The sequence below is a fragment of the Gavialis gangeticus genome, unplaced genomic scaffold, assembly GCF_001723915.1.
Source record: "Gavialis gangeticus isolate Ggan-Ray unplaced genomic scaffold, GavGan_comp1, whole genome shotgun sequence".
Taxonomy (NCBI): Eukaryota; Metazoa; Chordata; order Crocodylia; family Gavialidae; genus Gavialis; species Gavialis gangeticus.
Genome location: NW_017729031.1, coordinates 29,163,070 through 29,181,888, shown reverse-complemented (window position 1 = coordinate 29,181,888; position 18,819 = coordinate 29,163,070). Strand labels below are relative to the sequence as shown.

At 45.9% G+C, this 18,819-nt stretch overlaps 1 protein-coding gene across 1 annotated transcript in view; it reads left to right on the top strand.

Annotated features, from left to right (window-relative positions):
• The window catches only part of LOC109301398 (TGF-beta receptor type-2-like), a 63,935-nt gene that overhangs the window by 33,695 nt on the left and 11,421 nt on the right, over positions 1–18,819 (top strand). The window contains exons 3-5 of the mRNA XM_019522555.1: positions 9,934–10,136; positions 15,758–16,572; positions 17,382–17,523. Of these exons, the coding sequence (XP_019378100.1) occupies positions 9,934–10,136; positions 15,758–16,572; positions 17,382–17,523 (1,160 nt within the window). The remainder of the gene's footprint in view (positions 1–9,933; positions 10,137–15,757; positions 16,573–17,381; positions 17,524–18,819) is intronic.

Here is an 18,819-nt window from a genome sequence, read left to right as displayed (position 1 = left end):
CCCTTCCCTGGACAGGGCGGGGGCCAAATCCCACCCCCCCCCCCCCCCACCGCACTCACCCTAGCACCACTGCCACACACTCATATGTTTGCCTGTGAGGACATTGTTACAGGGGAGCACTGGCTGGTGACTCTGGGGTTCGGTTCATTGCTGTCCCGCACTCTTTTTTCCTTTCCTGCCATGCCTTGGTGTTTAGATGAATCTGATAGGCTGTCTCATTCCACCAGGGGGAAAAGGGCTGGGTTAAGGCATTACCGTCTCTGTCAGCTGTGTCTTATTTCAGTCCCAGTTATCAGGTGAACAGAACTGTGTTTCCACTCTGGGTCATCAAGTCCATAACATAGAACATCGCCCATCTGGGCTCAAAAAGGAAAAAAAACAAAACATCCCTCTTACCACAGCCAGGATCCCCACCTGCTCGGGTCCACTCCCCATCTGTTCGGGACCCTGCTTTCTTGCTGCTGGGGTATTGTCCCCCTCCCTTGCGAAGGTGGTTGTTCCTGGCTCCCCAGTTGGGCTTCCATCCCCCATGCCTACTGTCAGAAACCAGCCTTTATACCCCCTAGCCATTCCCCTTTGTTGGCCACTTGACCCTGTCTGGTCAGGCTAACACAGGAGTCTGTCATCTGAGGCTTGCAGTCTCTAATAGGGGTGGGGCCACAGCTTGATGCCAGCTGCCTCTCATCACCCTCCTTCCCTGGATCTTCACTCCTTTTGGCTTGGAAGGTCCTGGTCTTAAAGGGATCTCACTTTTTGGCTCTGTCCCAGAAGCAGAGAAGCAACCCCCATACTCAAAGCTTATGCCCTTCCTGCCACATGCCGAACCCAGAAGCACCTGCCCCATCATGCTGGGATGAGCTGGGTCTTTGAAGCTGGTGCTGGGAAGGGAGAGGCATAAAGAACAGAGTTCAAGAGAGGGTGCCACTCAATCTACCCCTAGGGTGGCCATTCGTCTGGTTTTATAGTGGACAGCCCAGGTTTCTGCTACTCTGTCCTGTTGATATGAAACCAGATGCCTTTATGTCAGACTGGAGAAGTTTGCGGAGGAAAATATAGGACAAAAGTGTCCGGTTTTATATCCATAGGATAGAGCAGCAGAAAACCAGGGTGTCCTCTATAAAACCAGATGAATGGCCACCCTATCTACTCCTGTTGCTGCATTCATGAGGCAAGCTGCTGCTGAGTCTTGAACTTGCTCTGGTGCAGTGCTGGGGCTGGGACCAGGACAAAAAATCTGCTTATTCTTGGTCCCACGTCTTGCACCACACTGTAATCTTGAATCTGGATTATCTCCGTGGAGCAGTCCAACTGCTGCTGAATATGTGCTACTTCATATGATCTGGAGCTACTTTACCCACAAAAGGTTGTAACTTTGCTATGATACGATCACACTTAGCAAGTTTTACTGTTTGAAGCCATGGAAGTTGGCATTTTAAATGCAGGTAACGTGTCCTAAGTGTAACGAGAGACATGTTACATGTTAGCCAACATGGCGCAATTTTTTCCCTAGTGAAAATAAGACCTCAAACCTCAAATCTCTCTGAGAGATTGGATCCCTGAGATATATCATTGGTTCTACCTGTGAAAGACCTTGCTCAGGAGAACCCAAGACAGGAGCAAGCAGCATAAATCACCTCACAAGGAATTGGACCATTAATTATAGGAATGGGTTACAGCTCAAACTGCTTATCTGATGAAGGACTTGCCTGGTGGTCATGGGATAAGAGATCACTTAATAAATCCGAGTCAAACATGTTTCTCTGAGCTCTGAAGAGTCTGGTATATGAAAGCCTGTAACCCTGTAGCCTCCTCCCATCTCACTTCTCACCATCAACATTGCCACTTGCAGGGAACTAGTTAGCATTTTATCTCATGCTTTGTAAGAAGTGGTTAGCAGATAGTGTGTCACAGAGAACATTGTTGTTAGTGGGATTCAGGGTTCCTGTGCAGAGACACACTGATGTCTCAGACTGTCAAAATCTACTGGAGCAAACAACACCCCCCCAAAAAAATAAAAATAAATAAATTGATGGCTTTTGTGCCCCACCTTTCAATGGCAAAGGCACATATAGAGGATCTTGCTTTGATACCCAGGGTTTCAACAACAGTTTCCCTTCTATACCTTTTCTGTTCAAATGATTAATTCCTCCTCAAAATACATTCCTGTCTCAGCAACCTAGAAAAGAGATCAAGAGTGTGCCTTTTATTTCCCTCAAGGATAGCAGAGGCCCCAGGTAGGTATATAACTAAGCATAACTAAGAAAAACAAGGTTGGGTTTTCCCGAACGCTCAGTGTCAGGACGCAGTTGCTTTTTCCCCTTAGCCTACTAATTGAAAGCCAGATCTGGATTCTTCCCCTAGTTTTGTTACTGACTCAAAACCTCTTTTTTTGCCTTAATTCCCCTTGTCTGTGCAATCCAAGGAGGGGAGGTGCTGCTGAATGCACATTGCTGGATAGGTACACATGACCGTAGGTTCCTCGCACAGGTTTCACGTGCCTGGAGGCCAGCTATCTAGCTGTTCGTAAACACACGTTCCACAACAAAGGCCTAACCCTAAACCTTACTGAAGCAAGGAAGTTTTGGGACACACTTTGATTTCTTAGTCATATTTTGCATCCACTCAGTTTGGAGAGTTTTGTATGTGGTTCATTTAGCTGTCACCTCTCAGGGGAGGGACAGGCCCTCCACTGTGAATTTGGACAGCAAGGCTAGGGACAGACATTACACAGACTGGTTTAAATGATCAGGAGCTGGTTTAAACCTGCAACAGAATAGAAGTTCAGTGCACATAAACCAGTTTGGGATGAACCTGGTTGAATGTAGCATCAGACTTAACTGTTTGGGTCAAACTGGTTTATGCAATGTTGTTCCCAGACCCAAAGGAGTTCCCTGGCTGCTGTGCCAGTCTTGGTACAGTAAGTGGCAGAAGTCAGTCTGGAAGAGCCCATACTCACAGCCCCAGCCATGGTAACAGCTTCTGTTTTTGTTTGAGATTATGGCATAGTTTCCGCAGTCAGGTCTCTGGGGCTGGTTTTACATTAGCTTTTCATTTCCTTTCAAATTGTTGTTCTTAAAGTGCTGATAAAGGCTGTTTCTGAAAGGAAAACTCAAGAGCTGAAAGAAAAACGTGTCCCTTTGGTTTTGTGGTCAAGCTTCCCCCCTCGAGACTATTGTCTTGCTCCCTGGAAGGCTCCTGGAGCAAAGACCCGACTCTGGAATGCCGCTTTCACAGTTACTAGCAGTAAAACAGTCTATTATCTGCTAATTAGATATTGCTAGACAAGGCATGCACACACGCCACCCATTATAATGGGAACATTCCCATTGCCAAATTCCTCCCTCTCCACTTCTTCAAAACACTTGTAAAGCCCCACGGAGGTGTCCATCTGTCATGGCCAGAGCCCTTGCAGTGTTTCTGCTTTCCCGCTTGTGTCCTGTGGGCTCTTGCTTGTTCAGAGCTAGTGTTTGCCTGATATGTCTGCCTTGCTGTCCAGTTCTGCATCCATCTATGTTTTTCATATCATCTAGCCAAGGACTTAAGAGTGTGCTTCATGGCACGATACCCCCAGTAAAGTCACACTGCCCTGTTGAGGTGGGTACTCTTTATCCTGGTTTTGTTAATGAGATGCACAGTGGGTGGCAAGTGACTTGGGTGCCAGTGCTGGGATGGGGGCCAATCGGGAATCAAAGTTACTGGATAGGAGCACAAACTGGAGTCAGAGAGGGCAAACAGAGCCCAGGGACAAACAGAGTCAGGAAACCAGGAGGTTGAGAGGTGAGCGAAATCTGTAAGTGAGCTGAGTCAGGCAACCAGGAGTGTAAGAGGAGAGTGAAGGCTACGGGTCAAGTCAGAAAACCAGGATGTCAGGAAGCAGGCAGCTAGCAAAGTGCAGTCCTAGGTAAGGAAGATCCCTTTGCCCCAACATTTCCTGTTCCTTTCCTTGGTCTTATATAGGGGAACTGCAGGGTCAGGCGACATGAGCCCCACTCAGGTATCAGGGAGCGGGAGGAGATTCCGGCACTGATGAAGCCAGACCCCATCCAGCCTTTGGGAACAGCAGCCTGGTGGTGGATTGGGGTTGATGGCTGTGCTAGTGACACTGGGTCACTTGAGGAATATGGGACAGAGCCACAGCAAGAGCATCCTGGTCTACATTCCCCTTCCTGTTCTTGTGGCTGAGATGCATCTTGTTCCTCCTCAAAACAAATATCCTATACACCTATTCGCACTGTTCCCCCCTCAAAGCAATTTCAAGCCCTTCATCTTCAAGCGCCTCTACAATTTTGCTTGCCTGGTACATCTCTGTTCTTACCCCACAAGCTCTTCACTCAGCTCCCTGCAATATTGCTTTTCTCTCTTTAGCTTGTACTGCCTGATATGCCAGACCAATGCCACATGCTAACCTTCAGGTGACAGCATATCATGTTATCTCAGTCACACCAAGGGGATAGAGGCATAGTGCCAGAAGAGATCGATTCCTGGCTCCATTTGCCATATAGCCTGCTTCTAAAACAAACACATCTCAAAACCCATGCCTCCAAGCAGCATTAAAAAGTCACTGGTATTTTTAAACATATTCTTTAGCGAACATATAAAACTTGGTTATCAGTAAGACGTGCACCAGAACTAGGCAACCATGTGTCCTCTGTTACTCTTCCCTGTTTGTTCTCATTTGAGTTTAATCTTTATCGGCATGGTACAGCACTATGTACACTTACAGTCAGATAGAAACTTTAAATGTTACAGAGACAAATCCCAGCTGTGGAGTTTGGATCTGAATTTCCTGGTGGTGGTGGGGCAGGAGGGGGGTTCAGACCCGAGATTCTCTTTTGGGTTCATTTCATTATATACAAAAACATGCAGATCACACAGCAGCCTGCTTGTTATATGTATTGGCATAAAGCCCATGCTGTACAAGTCACCTTACTTTAACTTTCTGATGCAGGAATCCCTGGCTGGCCGGTCACTTTCTGCCCTGCACAAGAATAGCAGGTCCCCAAAGCAGGGACTTTGTTATCTGCCAGTACTGCACCTGGGAGTTCAATCCTGGCCTGGAGTTTCAAGCTGCAATTGTAACACAATGAACAGCAGCGCTGAGAAACTAGTTACTAGCAAAATCTTGCTTTAAACAAGTCTCAACCTTTTCCCTCCAGCTACCAGTTAAAGAGATTTGTTTTGTGGTGCCATCAAAGAGTACCCCCAGCTGCACTACTGCATGCACGCTTCATTGAAGCATCAGAGAGGACAGACACTTTTGCAGAGCTGTCTTGTGTTCGAGCATAAGCTGACCTTAATGCAGTCATAGCGCTGGAACGAGCTAGGAATAATGCAGTTCTTGTGCAACATGAGTTTTCTCCCCAAACCACAAACAGACGACCAAATCCTCCCATTCATCACATGCTCAATGGATTTCCATTAGCTCTTGCAGAAGCTGCACCTAGTCACTATGCAGCAAAATCTGTGGCATGTTAAAACAGTGCTTGACCTCCTGACATGGCACAATACCAGGCCCCAACCATTTGAAACGCCTCCAGAACCAGTCTCCTGATGGCTCACCATCACCCGTGGCTTCGGACCTAATTCTAAGAGCTTTTCTCTCGGGAGTGAATGAGGTTCCATGAACATGGATGAGTTTTCAGGATCAGGCCTTAAACGTGTTCATTCTTTCTCAATGTTGGCTGCAACAGTGTGACACGAGCCTCCAGATCATTTGTGGTCAAATGTTTAAAATGTAAGATGTCCAAACCTACCCCTTAATTCTCCCACAAGTCTCCTGAGGGGTCAGTGGCCCTTTGACATCCCAGCGTGAGGTCTAGCTTTCAGACGTTCAGCAAGACTGTTTAAATCTCCATAAGCTAAGTTTATCACCACACTCCACTGGGGGCTTTCACACACAGCTGAAAGAATGCAGTGTGGGTGGGTTTTTTTTTTTTTTTTTTTAATGTGACCACATCATTCTCTTCTACATAGAAAACCGCTGGAGAAATGAGGATGTTTGCCCCCTGAAATCCAAGGCTATTCTGAGATTCGTAATGCAATCCCTACAGACACTACTAGGACATGCTTGAAGCCTGTGCAGACGAGTTCATGGATACGTGGCACTGCATTGTGCTGTGTTAGTGGGCTCCAAGTATGCTGTACAGAAATTACTCGGAGCCCAGGAGCTTGACACAAGTGCTGCTTCATTCAGGGTCTCGGTTCTAGCTTCCGAGCATGGTGTAGCCTCAGAGTCTTTGCATTGTGAGCAGCTGGTTCCAAATGTTCTTGCAAAACCTCTTAAAAAGGTACAGTCGCCCTCCTCTTCCTTCCCCAGCTAAACAGAACAATGAGCAAACCAGACAACATAAGGCAGGATCAACCCACTAACTTTGTTCAATTAGTGTCTCAGGTGCCTTTCTCTTCCACAAGTACCTACAAGTGCCCCTGCAAGAGGCCACTATTGGTGGAATCAGGTGGCAGGAAGTCTATTTGTTCTGGCTGAGCCACGTCCAGGACTCAGCTGCCTCATCCTGTTGTGCCTGTTGAGACCTCCAGACACAGCAGGTGATTCTGGGCCTTTCTCCCTTTTTCCTGAGATTAGGGGTAGGTCTTCTCTGTTCTTCCAAAACCTGTCTACCTCTAGGCCAACAACCTTATATAATCCCAGTGCTATCCCTAGTCACCCCACAGCTGTTTGTGACAGCCATTTCCCTCAGATACTCATATGTGCATGCATGTGCATGTACACACATGCACTGACTTTCATAAGGTAGTGGCAGCCCCTGGGGACCTCAAAAGGTTTTGTTTCACCTTTTCTCTCTGTACTTAACCTGCAAGTCTCCAGGGACTCTGATCTCAGTTGCAGGCACTAACCCATTGGATCAGGGATAAGATAAAGGAGACTAGCAGTGCAACCCATAAACCCACACTTTATGCCAAGCTGCTTAAATTCATACCCAGTAAATAGTAATGCCTGGCAATGGGAGGCTCTCCCCAGTACACCATGTTTAGCAAAAATAGATTTGATATGCACAGTCACCTGTTTAGCAGCAGCATCTCCCAGCAAAGCTATCGGGGAGGTGAGAATTACAGTCTAGGACAGGGGTGGGCAATTATTTCCAGTGGAGGGCCACTTACTGAGTTTTGGCAAGCCATTGAGGGCCATGTGACAGGCAGCCAGGGGGAGATAAATATTAATTTTCTTAATTTTTTTTGGTGGGGGGGGGGGGGGGGGGGCCACGGGCTGGATAGAATGGCCTGGCGGGCCGCACCTGGCCTCCAGGCTGCATTTTGCCCAGCCCTGGTCTAGGAGGAGTATTTAGTTTCTTCCAGCCAGCATAACCTGGTCCATACCTAATTTTTGTGCAAAAAATTAATTTTTCCCTGCATTTTCCCAGCATGGGATCTTTTGCTCGATTTGTCCTCTACTTTTGACATACACAAGCCCCAGCCACTTTTCTATGCCACTGTTCATTCGCGGCCATTATAAAACATCTTGACCCTTCTCCCATTATTGTCTATTTCTAGAGTGTTTCAACTGCTTCGTTCTTCCATTCAAGATACTTTATCTGTTTTACTGCTGGCGGCACGTGTGGCTGCTGTTGTTCACAGACAAGGAGTGCAAAGAGGGTCCGTTTCTTCCAGGGCCTCTGAACTGTATCGGGTCAGCATTGGGCACCATGGACTTTCTGCAGAAACAGCAACCTATTTCACCTGGCTCTTGTGAACGCCCCTGAAAAGTGCAGTCCCCCAGAGCAAGGGTCTTGCTTTCCCAGAAGCATGGCTATTTCTGGAGCCATTATCTTTTAAGTCCCCTCTCTGATGGCTTCCCTTTAGTTTTCCTTCGGGGTGGTTTTCATATGGAGTAAATGCTGCTAGATAACACTGAGACAGGACAGCATCTTCTTTTTTACTCCACAGTTACTCAGTAACTGAATCTGTTGTGTAAACACAGGCATAACTTATACAACTGTACAGGCTCAGGGGCCTATTAACGTCACATGATAATTGTGTGAATCGGAAGGTCAGGGCATTTCTAGAAAGAGTCAAGAAGGGCAAGAAGAAGGGTTCTGGCCCCCATGGAATTAAAACCAGACACAGAGCAGTCATTCAAGGACAGATGATTAAACCTAATAATTAAACCACAAATTCAGCAACCAAAAGGATGAAGAGTCCAGGAAACAAACAGCACTTCTTGGCTCCACCTAAGAAAAAAGCTGTTTGAGAAGAATGAATTGGAAGCTGCTAGCCAAGTATGTCTTGTGAGGGAATATTTCCATCAGAGCATTTACTGGTGTTGCCTTACGATCAGATAAAAGGTCTTGGGCAGAAGAGAAGAGATTTCCTTTATCTTCATCACTGGTTGTGGAAATAGCATTAGTCATCCTGCAGCAGAACAGAAACAGAGAGTTGTAAGCTCTTCAAGGCAGGAACTGAGCCTAGGGCAAGAGTTGGATACAGCTGGATGAGAAAGGCAGAAGGCAATGAGATGACTGTGGGTACTGGGACAGGCATCATTCCCAGCACCTTATCTGTCCAGCTATTGTCAAGCATTTTGTCAGCATTACAGTATAGGTACAGACTACAGTTCCTCTCTCACACACAGTTTTATATCTATGTCACTCCATTAACATCAATTCAGTTAATCCAGACTCATGCGACCAAGAGGAGAGAGAATCAGACTTGGGCAGAACTAGGTCTTATGAAACCAAAGCAGAGTGTTGAACACAAATACATCTTGGAAGTAGCTCTACCATATGGCTTGGCAGCGGATAGCACAGACTCACTTCTCTACCAATTTTGCACCTGGATCTCTCTCTGACTTTGGGGATTTTCAGGCATGAGAGCTAGGCACTTCAGGAAACCAGGATTCAAATCAGGATCATAGTACAATAAGCATCATGATCTCAGCATGATCACCAGTGGAAATTTGCCATCATATAAAAGCCATGCCAGCTGGTGAAATCCAACCTAGCTGAAAGCTTCTTCTTGGACAGGAGAATACACAAGGTGCACTAAAAGAGCTGGGAATACAAGGTCCATGCATTCACAGCGCTTTGGTAGACTTAGGAACATCTTCTTGGTGGTGTCTCACTGCAGTCAATGGCAAAACCAAAAACAGGACCAGGATGTGGCATATTGTGGACAGTACCAATAAATCAAGGTTCTGTTGGTAATTTGCATCCACATTCTGGCACACAAATCTAACAGCACATCTCCATAACCCACAACACAGATGACTTGCAGATTAAGGAAGAATCTCACGCATCAAAAAACAGAAATAAAATGCCAAACACGCGCACACGTGCGTGTGCGTGTGTGTTTACACATGCAGTCTGCACATGACATTTAGAGTATGCCCTGATAAACCATCTGCACAAATACAGTTTTACCACCTCATTAAAAGAGGTGCTAAGCACCACATGGCTCCCACTAGGCTGTACAGGTTCAGCACCACTGAAAAAAAGTCAGGCCATGCCACTAAGGGAAGGCAGGCACACTGCATTAAAAAAAATCCATTGCTGTGTACTATCAGGGTATTTAGAGGAGCAGCTGTGGGAGCCGGCATCATTTAGCCAACTTTTGAAGGATGCATCTTCTACTTTAAACTTCTGGAATCAATGGACATCACAAACCAGTTCCATTGAAGGTAATGCAGTTACACTGATGAAGCAGCATGGGAATTAGCCTATGACCTACCTCCTGATAGCTGGATTCACTGACTCCTAATCTGCTGATCTTCCTGACTATGGGGGGTGAATATAAAGAATCCGGCGAAGTCTCTCCCAAATAGCTCCAACCAAAACTATGCTGGACCCACTGCAAACAAGTGATTCACTACATGGTTAAAGAGACACCAATGAGCAGCCAAGGTTTGAGATGTTATTATATAGAGCTAGGGTGATATTTTTGGATGCTGAGATGCCCTGTTGATCCCTTATATGTTTCCAGGAGACAAGACAATGAGAGCATCAGCATCAGCACTCTCTGCCACAACCCACAGCTTCCCATAGAAAACATCATGGTTCCCAATTACAACACCTCCAGGTGCATCATGACCCACCTGCCAAGGGAGGACGGAGCATTCTACATCTGCGGCTGTGTAGACGAACAGGAATGCAACGACAAGCTCATCTTTGAAAATCACACCAATGGTGAGTACTGGCATTCATGTTGTCTAGACCCAGCATTAAAAGATGCTGCACTCTCTTAGAAGCCACATCCCTCAGGACTCCTGAAAAGCAGGAGCCCAGTAAGTACAGAGAGGACCATTAGGTCAGCTAGGTCTGACTAGCTGAGTATCACAGATCATGACGTTTCATTCAGCTTGAGCTTGGCTCAAGCATATCTCTGGAAGGGCAGCCAGGCCTTGGTCTGAAGACATCCTGAGATGGAGAGTCTACCACCCCTGGACCATGCAGAAACTCAAGTTAGGAACCCAAGAACTGATACAGCCCAAAATTTCAGTAAATAGTGAGATCCTAGAACAAGCTGAGCTTTGATAACAACCATCAAACCCTACTGGAGTCAAGTTATTTTTTTTTGGCTAAAGGTTAAAAAATGAAAAGTTTTCATGAAAGCTTAAGAAATCCAACTCTACGACCCTAGTGGAAACAAGGCACTGGCATTTATTGTCAAGCAGCTAAGTTAGATGAACACTACTTTGGGTTCACCAGTAAAATCCAAAGCTCCTCATCTCCACTAGGGTCTTGGTCTCGTATAGCTAATGGACTCCTTACCCTGCTGTAAAAAGCCATCTTTCTGGAGGCAAGGTCATAGCCACACTTCATGGGATTGCAGGGGTGCACCTCCGTGCTTTGATTTGCTCTAGAAGCTACCTTTTTTGCCACTGAAGACAAATACCTCAGAGGAGTTGCACAGGTGAAGGGGAGGGCAGAGCTTGACCCATCCTTAGAGGTTTCTGCAGATACAAGGAGGATTGAATTGGGCTGTAAAATTGCATCAGTGAAAGCCAAGGAGAAGCCAATTCTGGTGTCTCAAGAGGTCTGCAAAGTCTGAATGAGCTTCAACCGTGCCTCTAAAAATTCATGGCTCTGGTCTGAATTTTTAGCAGCTTACCCATTGCTCATTATCCGGGCACCAGCCAAACGGGCCTCAGGGAATACTTATTAGGAGCAAAGGCAAAACAAAAAGCCTCCTGAATTTTCATAATTACAGAGCACCAAATTGCTAGCCGTAACCTGCAAGCAGGGAGCATAACTTTTCCTGCAGAAAATGGCAAATTGCACAAGATATGAATTCTCAGAATAAACAAACCAGGTTTTTTTTTCTTACAAAGGTAAACGATGCTAAATTTGGCAGACCTTCACTGTTTCCAGAGCCAAACATAACAGGTACATGTGCTTCTAGAGCACGATAGTTAAGTCCCAAAGCTGATACTGAGGTATATAATTTCATACAAAAATGACAACTCCCTCTTGGGAAATGCCACCCCCAACAAATGCTTTCATAAGAAGTTCCTGCATTGCCAACCCACAGATAAAAATGCCATAATTTGAAACAATACCATCTGAAGCCTTGAATAAGCTCTCTTCTTTAATTTATTATCTAAACCCATGGCTCCTTGTTCAACATTGGCCAACAACAACTTTACAAGACCCAGATTTAATGCATCTCCTTACAAATTGCTCATCTTCCCTTATATGATTATTATTTTTTATTATGAAGGTTTGCATTTTAATGCAGTTTTAAAAGGAGCTTTAACTTAGACGTGCCTTAAATATTACAGACAGCATTGGATTAAAAAGACAGATTCTGGTGAAAGAAATAACTAAAGCAGATAAACATTTTTCCAAAGCACAAGGTATGCAGGAGGTATACACATTTTCTGTGTACTCACAATCTTAGACACTATCTTCAGACTTGGGACTTCTAATGTACACACTGCGTTGCATGTTAATCACTCCAGGGCAAGAGAGATAAATGCAATGCGTCTACGCTGAAGTCTCCTCGGAGCCTATAACAGACATAATTAAGTGCTTTGACTTGTCGTTTCCTCTCCCCAGGCTTGCACCCTAATGCGATGCAAGTAACCCTCACCTGGGAAACAAAGGACAGGAAGTGGAAATTGAAATGGTGCAGTCATAAGCGCTGTTTATTGTTATATATTTAAAGGGCTTCTCAAGTGTCATGCCAATTGATCTTGGCCTAAGAGTTCTAGTTCACATCTGACAGAGATTGAATTAAACAGATGGTAATACACTGCAATATTTTGTTTTAAAGTTCTGCATTTATTTTCAGAGAAAACAGCCAGATTCATTTTCTGGAGAACAGATCTACCCGTTTTATAGCCATGATCCTATCTAGGGATTTTGTAGCACAGAGGGGCATCATCGTTAAGTAATTTGCAGAAGTTATGCTTGCTGGTCTTACTGTTTGTTAGCAGGATTCGGGCACGTAATTCCCTAAAAGAATAAAAAATCCTTTGAAAATGTTTCACTCCCTCTCCCCCGAACTTTAAAGTTTCAAAGATGTGATCATAGCCATCGGGTAAATCCATTAGAGCAGTAGGTGATAGCCAGGCCCAGCGCTTTCCAAAACAAACATATTCCTGAGTTAGTTATTGATTTATATCAGTTTGGGTTGATCTTGTGGTTTGAACTTGATGCCTATTTTAGAAACGCTTTCACAGCCTTACAGAAATTAGCTGCAGCAGATTTTTTTGGAATTTGCCAAGTAAAATAGCTAAATGCTCGGTTTTTCCAGAACCTGAATTATGATCTGCACACACTGAGGTCAAACAGCGAGGGTTTTGCTTATGGAATGATTCTTATCCTTCTTCCCCTTGGTTATTATACTTGGCAGAAAAACCTCTGACTAAGATTTTACTTGAATATCTCTACTGAAGTCAGCATGTTTATTCCAGGAATTGCAAACATCAAAGGATGGGACAATTATATGTTGTGTGAGGGTTTTGGGTTGTTTTTTTTCTTCCATCGGATGGTTTGAAGGCTTGAGTTTTTTCTTTTCTTTTTTCCTAAACACTTTGGGTCAATATTTGAATGGAAATATTTAACAAAAGTAAAACTATATGTATATATATATATATATATAACAACAATTCAAGTGTTTACTTTTGACAGTCAGGTCCTAACCCAAATGTGTCTTGAGGTACATTCACTTATGCCAGTTGTAATGCAGGGGGCACTTTCCCTGTTCCTATTGTTCAGAATTAAACTCCCCAGCTCTTGCTGAGAAGTGTCCTTTCGTAGGCCCACACGTTGAACTGTTTGCAGAAGGATAGTGTTCCTTCATGAAAAGCAGAAGAATTTGGCCCCATATCAGACTGTGCCTGATGGGTCAGCAGAACCGCTTGGTGTCTCCATGCCACCTTGTTCTAACATTTCATCAATTCATCTGTATTCATCAATTGATCTGTATTAATATTCAGATTAAATTAGATTACTATTGTTCTATTTTGTAAAAAAACCTCTGCATTTATAAAACAGTGAAGCCCATCTCCCACATATTTTTTTGTGTGTTTAAAATGCATCTTCATCTAGTCTTATCAGCTGTGCTTCAACATTGATTCTAACATTACCAGGGAGTTTGTGTCTGCAGCTTACGGGAAATCATGTTCAGTAGCTCAAGGATAAGTTAGGAGCTCATGTGCATGTACAGGGTCTCTGGCCTATGTTAAAAAAGGTGGGACAACCAAAAAGCTTACATGACCCATATTCATCAGAGCCATGTAATATGCAGCAACATCTACTGAGAACTTCACTGCAACTCCAGGGTCAGAACCAAAACACTCACTTGGGGGTTTTTTGCATGTGGAGCAGCAGAAAACATTATGCTGGGTGTGCAAGGTCTTGCTTTGAGTCTGGGGAAGGCAGAGTTGCTTAGCAGATGCAGCACTGGGCTCAGATTCAAGAGACCCAGATCGGCTGCTGGCCTGGTTGGTGTCCTTGTCACATCACCTTTCTGGATCTCAGTTTCCCTGCCTGTAAAATGGGAGCAACACTTCCCACTTGTGTGAAGTATTCCAAGCGCTACTGAGGAAGAGCTCGGCCTTGGACACATCTTACTTTTGTAGTGCAATATATGCCTGCAGAGCAGTACAGGAAAGCAAGTGCCCACATGCTCAGGCTGTTTGAAATGCTTCAATGATAGCAGATTTGCCATGAAACCAGGAACAACTTTGTAGCACAATAATTCTGCAGTGCTACATGCAATGTGTGGATGCTTGCATGTAGCACTACAGGGGTCTGTCAGACCTCTAGCTTCCCAGAATGCTCTGCTCACCCTACCCCACCACCACAGGGAGAAATGGAGAGCGGCTGGGCCCACAGCAGCTGTTACAGAGCTGGTGCTTCTTTGCTCTGCTGGACACCCGATTTGCTGTTCAGCCACATGACCATTTGGTGGAACGGACAGGCAGGAAGGAGGGAGAGGCTGAAGCAAGGAGGGCAGCCACTCTGGGTAGGGCAGAGGAGCAGCCCCCTACGGCCTCTGGCTGGAGCCTTTGAGAGGAACTTGTAGCGCTCTAGATAGGGGATCTTAACACTATTTGCGTAGCACTACAAACTGCCTCAGGACTTTGTAGCGCTACAGAAGTAACAAGGCCCCAGGCATTACTCATATGCCTGAAAGCCCAGCTTCTTGAGTTAAAAGCATTTGCTGGCAGTGTGGGGTGCCTATACATCTGCTCGGGGGTGAGGGAGGTATTTTAATTAGAACAGCTCTGAGAACTGCTGTAATAAAATGCTACAGCGTCATGTGTATTAAGACCCCACACATTCAGAAATGGCCACAGGACACTAACTAAAGCTCATTCAATGAGTTTTAGTTAAAGTGCCCCAGCAGCCATGTTTAAACCTGTGGGGGCTTATACATGTGACATTGCAGCCAGGGCTGTCCCTGGGGGGCAGTAAATCAGGACAGCCGCCCTGGGCCCCATGCTTTGGGGAGCCCCGCAGAGCCGGGCAGAGGCTGTGGCTGTAGTTCTGCCATGTCCGGTGTTTCAGGGCTTTCATGCCCTGGCCTAAGTGTGCCATGGGATGGGGAGGGGAGCCCCGCACAGGCTGCTTTGCCCTGGGCTCTGTACCCTGCTGGGATCACCTCTCATTGCAGCAATGCTAGAGCATTACAATTAATTGATTAATTGAGTCTCTCCAACACGTTCTAATTAGAATATATTGGAATACATTTATAAGCACCCATGGGTGCGTCTACACATTGCTGTGTTTTAGGTCTTCCTTCCGGTGCTAAAGTCCTAAAGCACAGTGCAGTATGGACAATTACTGCACCAAGCAGGTGATATGCACTTAGATTTCCCCACTATATTGTCCTAGCAGCACACTATATCCAGGGAGCGCGCCACTACAGCGACATAGCTGGTGATCACGTGTAGACCCACGTGATCACTACATCACTGTAGGGCAATGTGTAGACTCCCCCTGGAATTCCTAATAAACACTAAATGGTTCCAATTCTGTCCATTCGGGGGTGCAAGTGCATGTGTGTGTGCATGTGTGCACACATGCGTGTCTTGTCAGATTCTCACAGGACTGAGTTTTGAACCTTCGCTCTATTACGCTGGCTAAACTGGAATGCCTAAAACAAACATGGAGCATACCTCGAACCATCACATACTTCTGGATGTTCAGAGGACAGTGACAGGCCTCATGCATCATGCCCCTGGAAACCACTCTCTGCTGTTAACTCCCTCACATTTCTCCACCCCCACACTATCAAAAATGGACATTGCTGACATCTTGCAAAAGCACATTCACATTTGTTTTCCTTCCCGCAGGATATTCCATGCAACAGAGCAAAGAGGTCATCCCCGTGGCTGCAATAAGCCTGCTCCCTCCTCTGCTAGTGGCTGTCATGATAACAGTTATATTTTACCTCTGCCGCACCCAAAAGCAGAGGAAGAGAGCCAAGGACTGGAGCCAGAAACACACACAACACCGGGCCTTGCCCGAGTCAGGGAAAGCTGCCGAGCATGATGAGAAGTTGTCGGTGATGATAGACGACAATCACTCCCACATGAGCTCAACCTGTGCCAACAGCATCAATCACAACACGGAGCTGCTCCCCATCGAGTTGGACGAGATGGTGGGGAAAGGCCAGTTTGCAGAGGTCTGGAGGGCCAAGTTGAATCATGCCAGCTCAGGGCAATACGAGACAGTGGCTGTTAAGATTTTCCCTTGTGAGGAATATTCTTCCTGGAAAAATGAGAGCCAGATCTTCACAGACACCAGCCTCAAGCACGAAAGTGTCCTTCAGTTCCTCACGGCAGAGGACAGAGGGTCTGGCCCGCGGAAGGAATACTGGCTCATCACTGCTTACCACAGCAGAGGGAACCTGAAGGACTACCTGTCCCGGCACATACTGAGCTGGATGGACTTACAAAAGATGGCAGGCTCCCTTGTGAACGGCGTGGCTCATCTGCACAGTGACTACACTGTGTGTGGCAGGCCAAAGATCCCCATTGCCCACCGGGATATCAAAAGCACCAACATCCTGGTTAAGAACGAATGTGAATGCGTGCTCTGCGATTTTGGCATCGCCCTCCGACTCGACCCTTCCTTAACAGCGGACGACTTTGCCAACAGCGGACAGGTGAGCAGGTCCTGCAAAAACCCTTGCTTGGCTTTTTAGAAACACAATGCAATGCAATAAAAATAAAAGAATATAATGGCCGCACCCACCTGTATGCCTCAGGCACCTGTGGGCTAACTCAGAAATGCTTTGGAAATAATAGCTTGCACTGAGCACTGAACACTTCCAAGTGCAAGGAGACTGTGATGGAAACCACAGTCCGTGGAAGCGAGAATATCACAGGGGGCTAATATTATAAATTTGCCAAGGCACAAGGCAGACTTCAAGGCTGAAATCTAACAGACCAGATTGGCCGATTTGATACAAGCTATAGTTAGCACTGGAAAGCAGTGTAATTAGGCACCTGTGAACCATGATGCTATCTTAAAATGGACAAACTTTAGCCCAGTGCAGAGTCAAATCCACATTCCTTTCCAACGAGTGAGTTTAGACCTTGCAGCCTGTAGGACATTTAATGCCATTGATAAAGCAAATTGCTTGCTTTAGCTTTTCTGAAAGAGATGTTAAAGGAGTGACACCCAAGAGACTAGTTTGAAGCCAGGCACAGAGCAAGTCACTGTGCAGATGGGATTTGGTTACAGTGCTCTCTGGGGCTGCTCCTGAGAAAGCCAAGCAGGAGGGATTAGGAGCGTGTGAAACCATCTTACATCTTCTGATTGGCAGGTTGTGGCAGTCTGACCTGGAACAAAATTCTCTGACAAACAGGCCATGAAGAGCCTATGATCACTGCTAACTTTTAAAAAAAAGTATTCCCCACATAGCTGCTGGTCTCCGACACATTTGCTAACATCTCTTCTTTTCCTGGCCAGGTTGGCACTGCCAGGTACATGGCTCCAGAAGTTCTAGAGTCTAGAGTGAATCTGGAAGATTTGGAGTCCTTCAAACAAATGGATGTCTACTCGATGGCCTTGGTTTTGTGGGAAATGGCCTCCAGGTGCGAGGTGGTAGGAGGTAGGAAAACTGCAGCAGAGTCCCAAATAACTTGCTTTTGTTCAGAACCAAAGAAAGGAAGCACATGCCTTCTTGAACAATGCACTACCTTCAGACCTGCAACTTTTCTGCTCTTCCTCTCCCTCCACCCCACTAAGCAATAATCAGTCTACTACGTTTTCCCTGGGTAGAAGGTTTCTGTTCACTTAACCTTGGGCTTAATATTAGATGCACAGCATCTTCTGATGTGCACGGAGCCTAAGAGAATCTGGATTCCACACCATTTCATAGTTTAAGTGCACCTGCTAAGCTTGTCCTGCTTGCTACATACCTGCTACGGAAAGTGCTTCAGAGGCAGGAGTGCAGGATGAACACAGATGGAAGAGGAGAATTTCTGCTTTAGATCCCTCTCTGCCCCCCCATATTTGTAGGCTGTAGTCTCAGCTGTTGGCATTATCTGCTGATGCACCATGACAAAGCAGGGAGGAAAGGTGCAACAGAGAAAAAAATGTACCTGAAAAATAAAGAACTGGCAGGTGAAACTCTGGCCCCATTAAAGTCAAGAAAAGCTTTAGGGAGTTTCTCCAGTTGATTTCTATGGGCCCAGGATTTTATCCCACATCTTTGGACAGCCACAACCAGCTAAAGAAAACGGGTGCCAAGAGTGGAGCTGTGCAGAAACACACTCCTGGTGCTCTCCAAGTTCTCTAAAATATGACATGATTTAGGCTGGAAAAATCGGATGACCTGCCAGGAGTTTGCTCCTCTCCTCCCCCCATCCATGGAGGTTGGACACACACAGCAAAGCTCCCTTAATTTCCAAAATATTACAGAAGGTAGAATTTTGTGTGTGGGTAGATACAGGAAAACTTAATCACCAGAGATGAGTTATTTTAATGGAGAGTAATCAAGCATGGATCAAAGCCACCAAACTGCACAGAGGCACTGCACATGCATGCTTCCCATCAGCTGGGCATGTTAAAACACACACACCCCAAACTGCACAGAGGCACTGCACATGCATGCTTCCCATCAGCTGGGCATGTTAAAACACACACACCCCAAACTGCACAGAGGCACTGCACATGCATGCTTCCCATCAGCTGGGCATGTTAAAACACACACACCCCAAACTGCACAGAGGCACTGCACATGCATGCTTCCCATCAGCTGGGCATGTTAAAACACACACACCCCAAACTGCACAGAGGCACTGCACATGCATGCTTCCCATCAGCTGGGCATGTTAAAACACACACACCCCAAACTGCACAGAGGCACTGCACATGCATGCTTCCCATCAGCTGGGCATGTTAA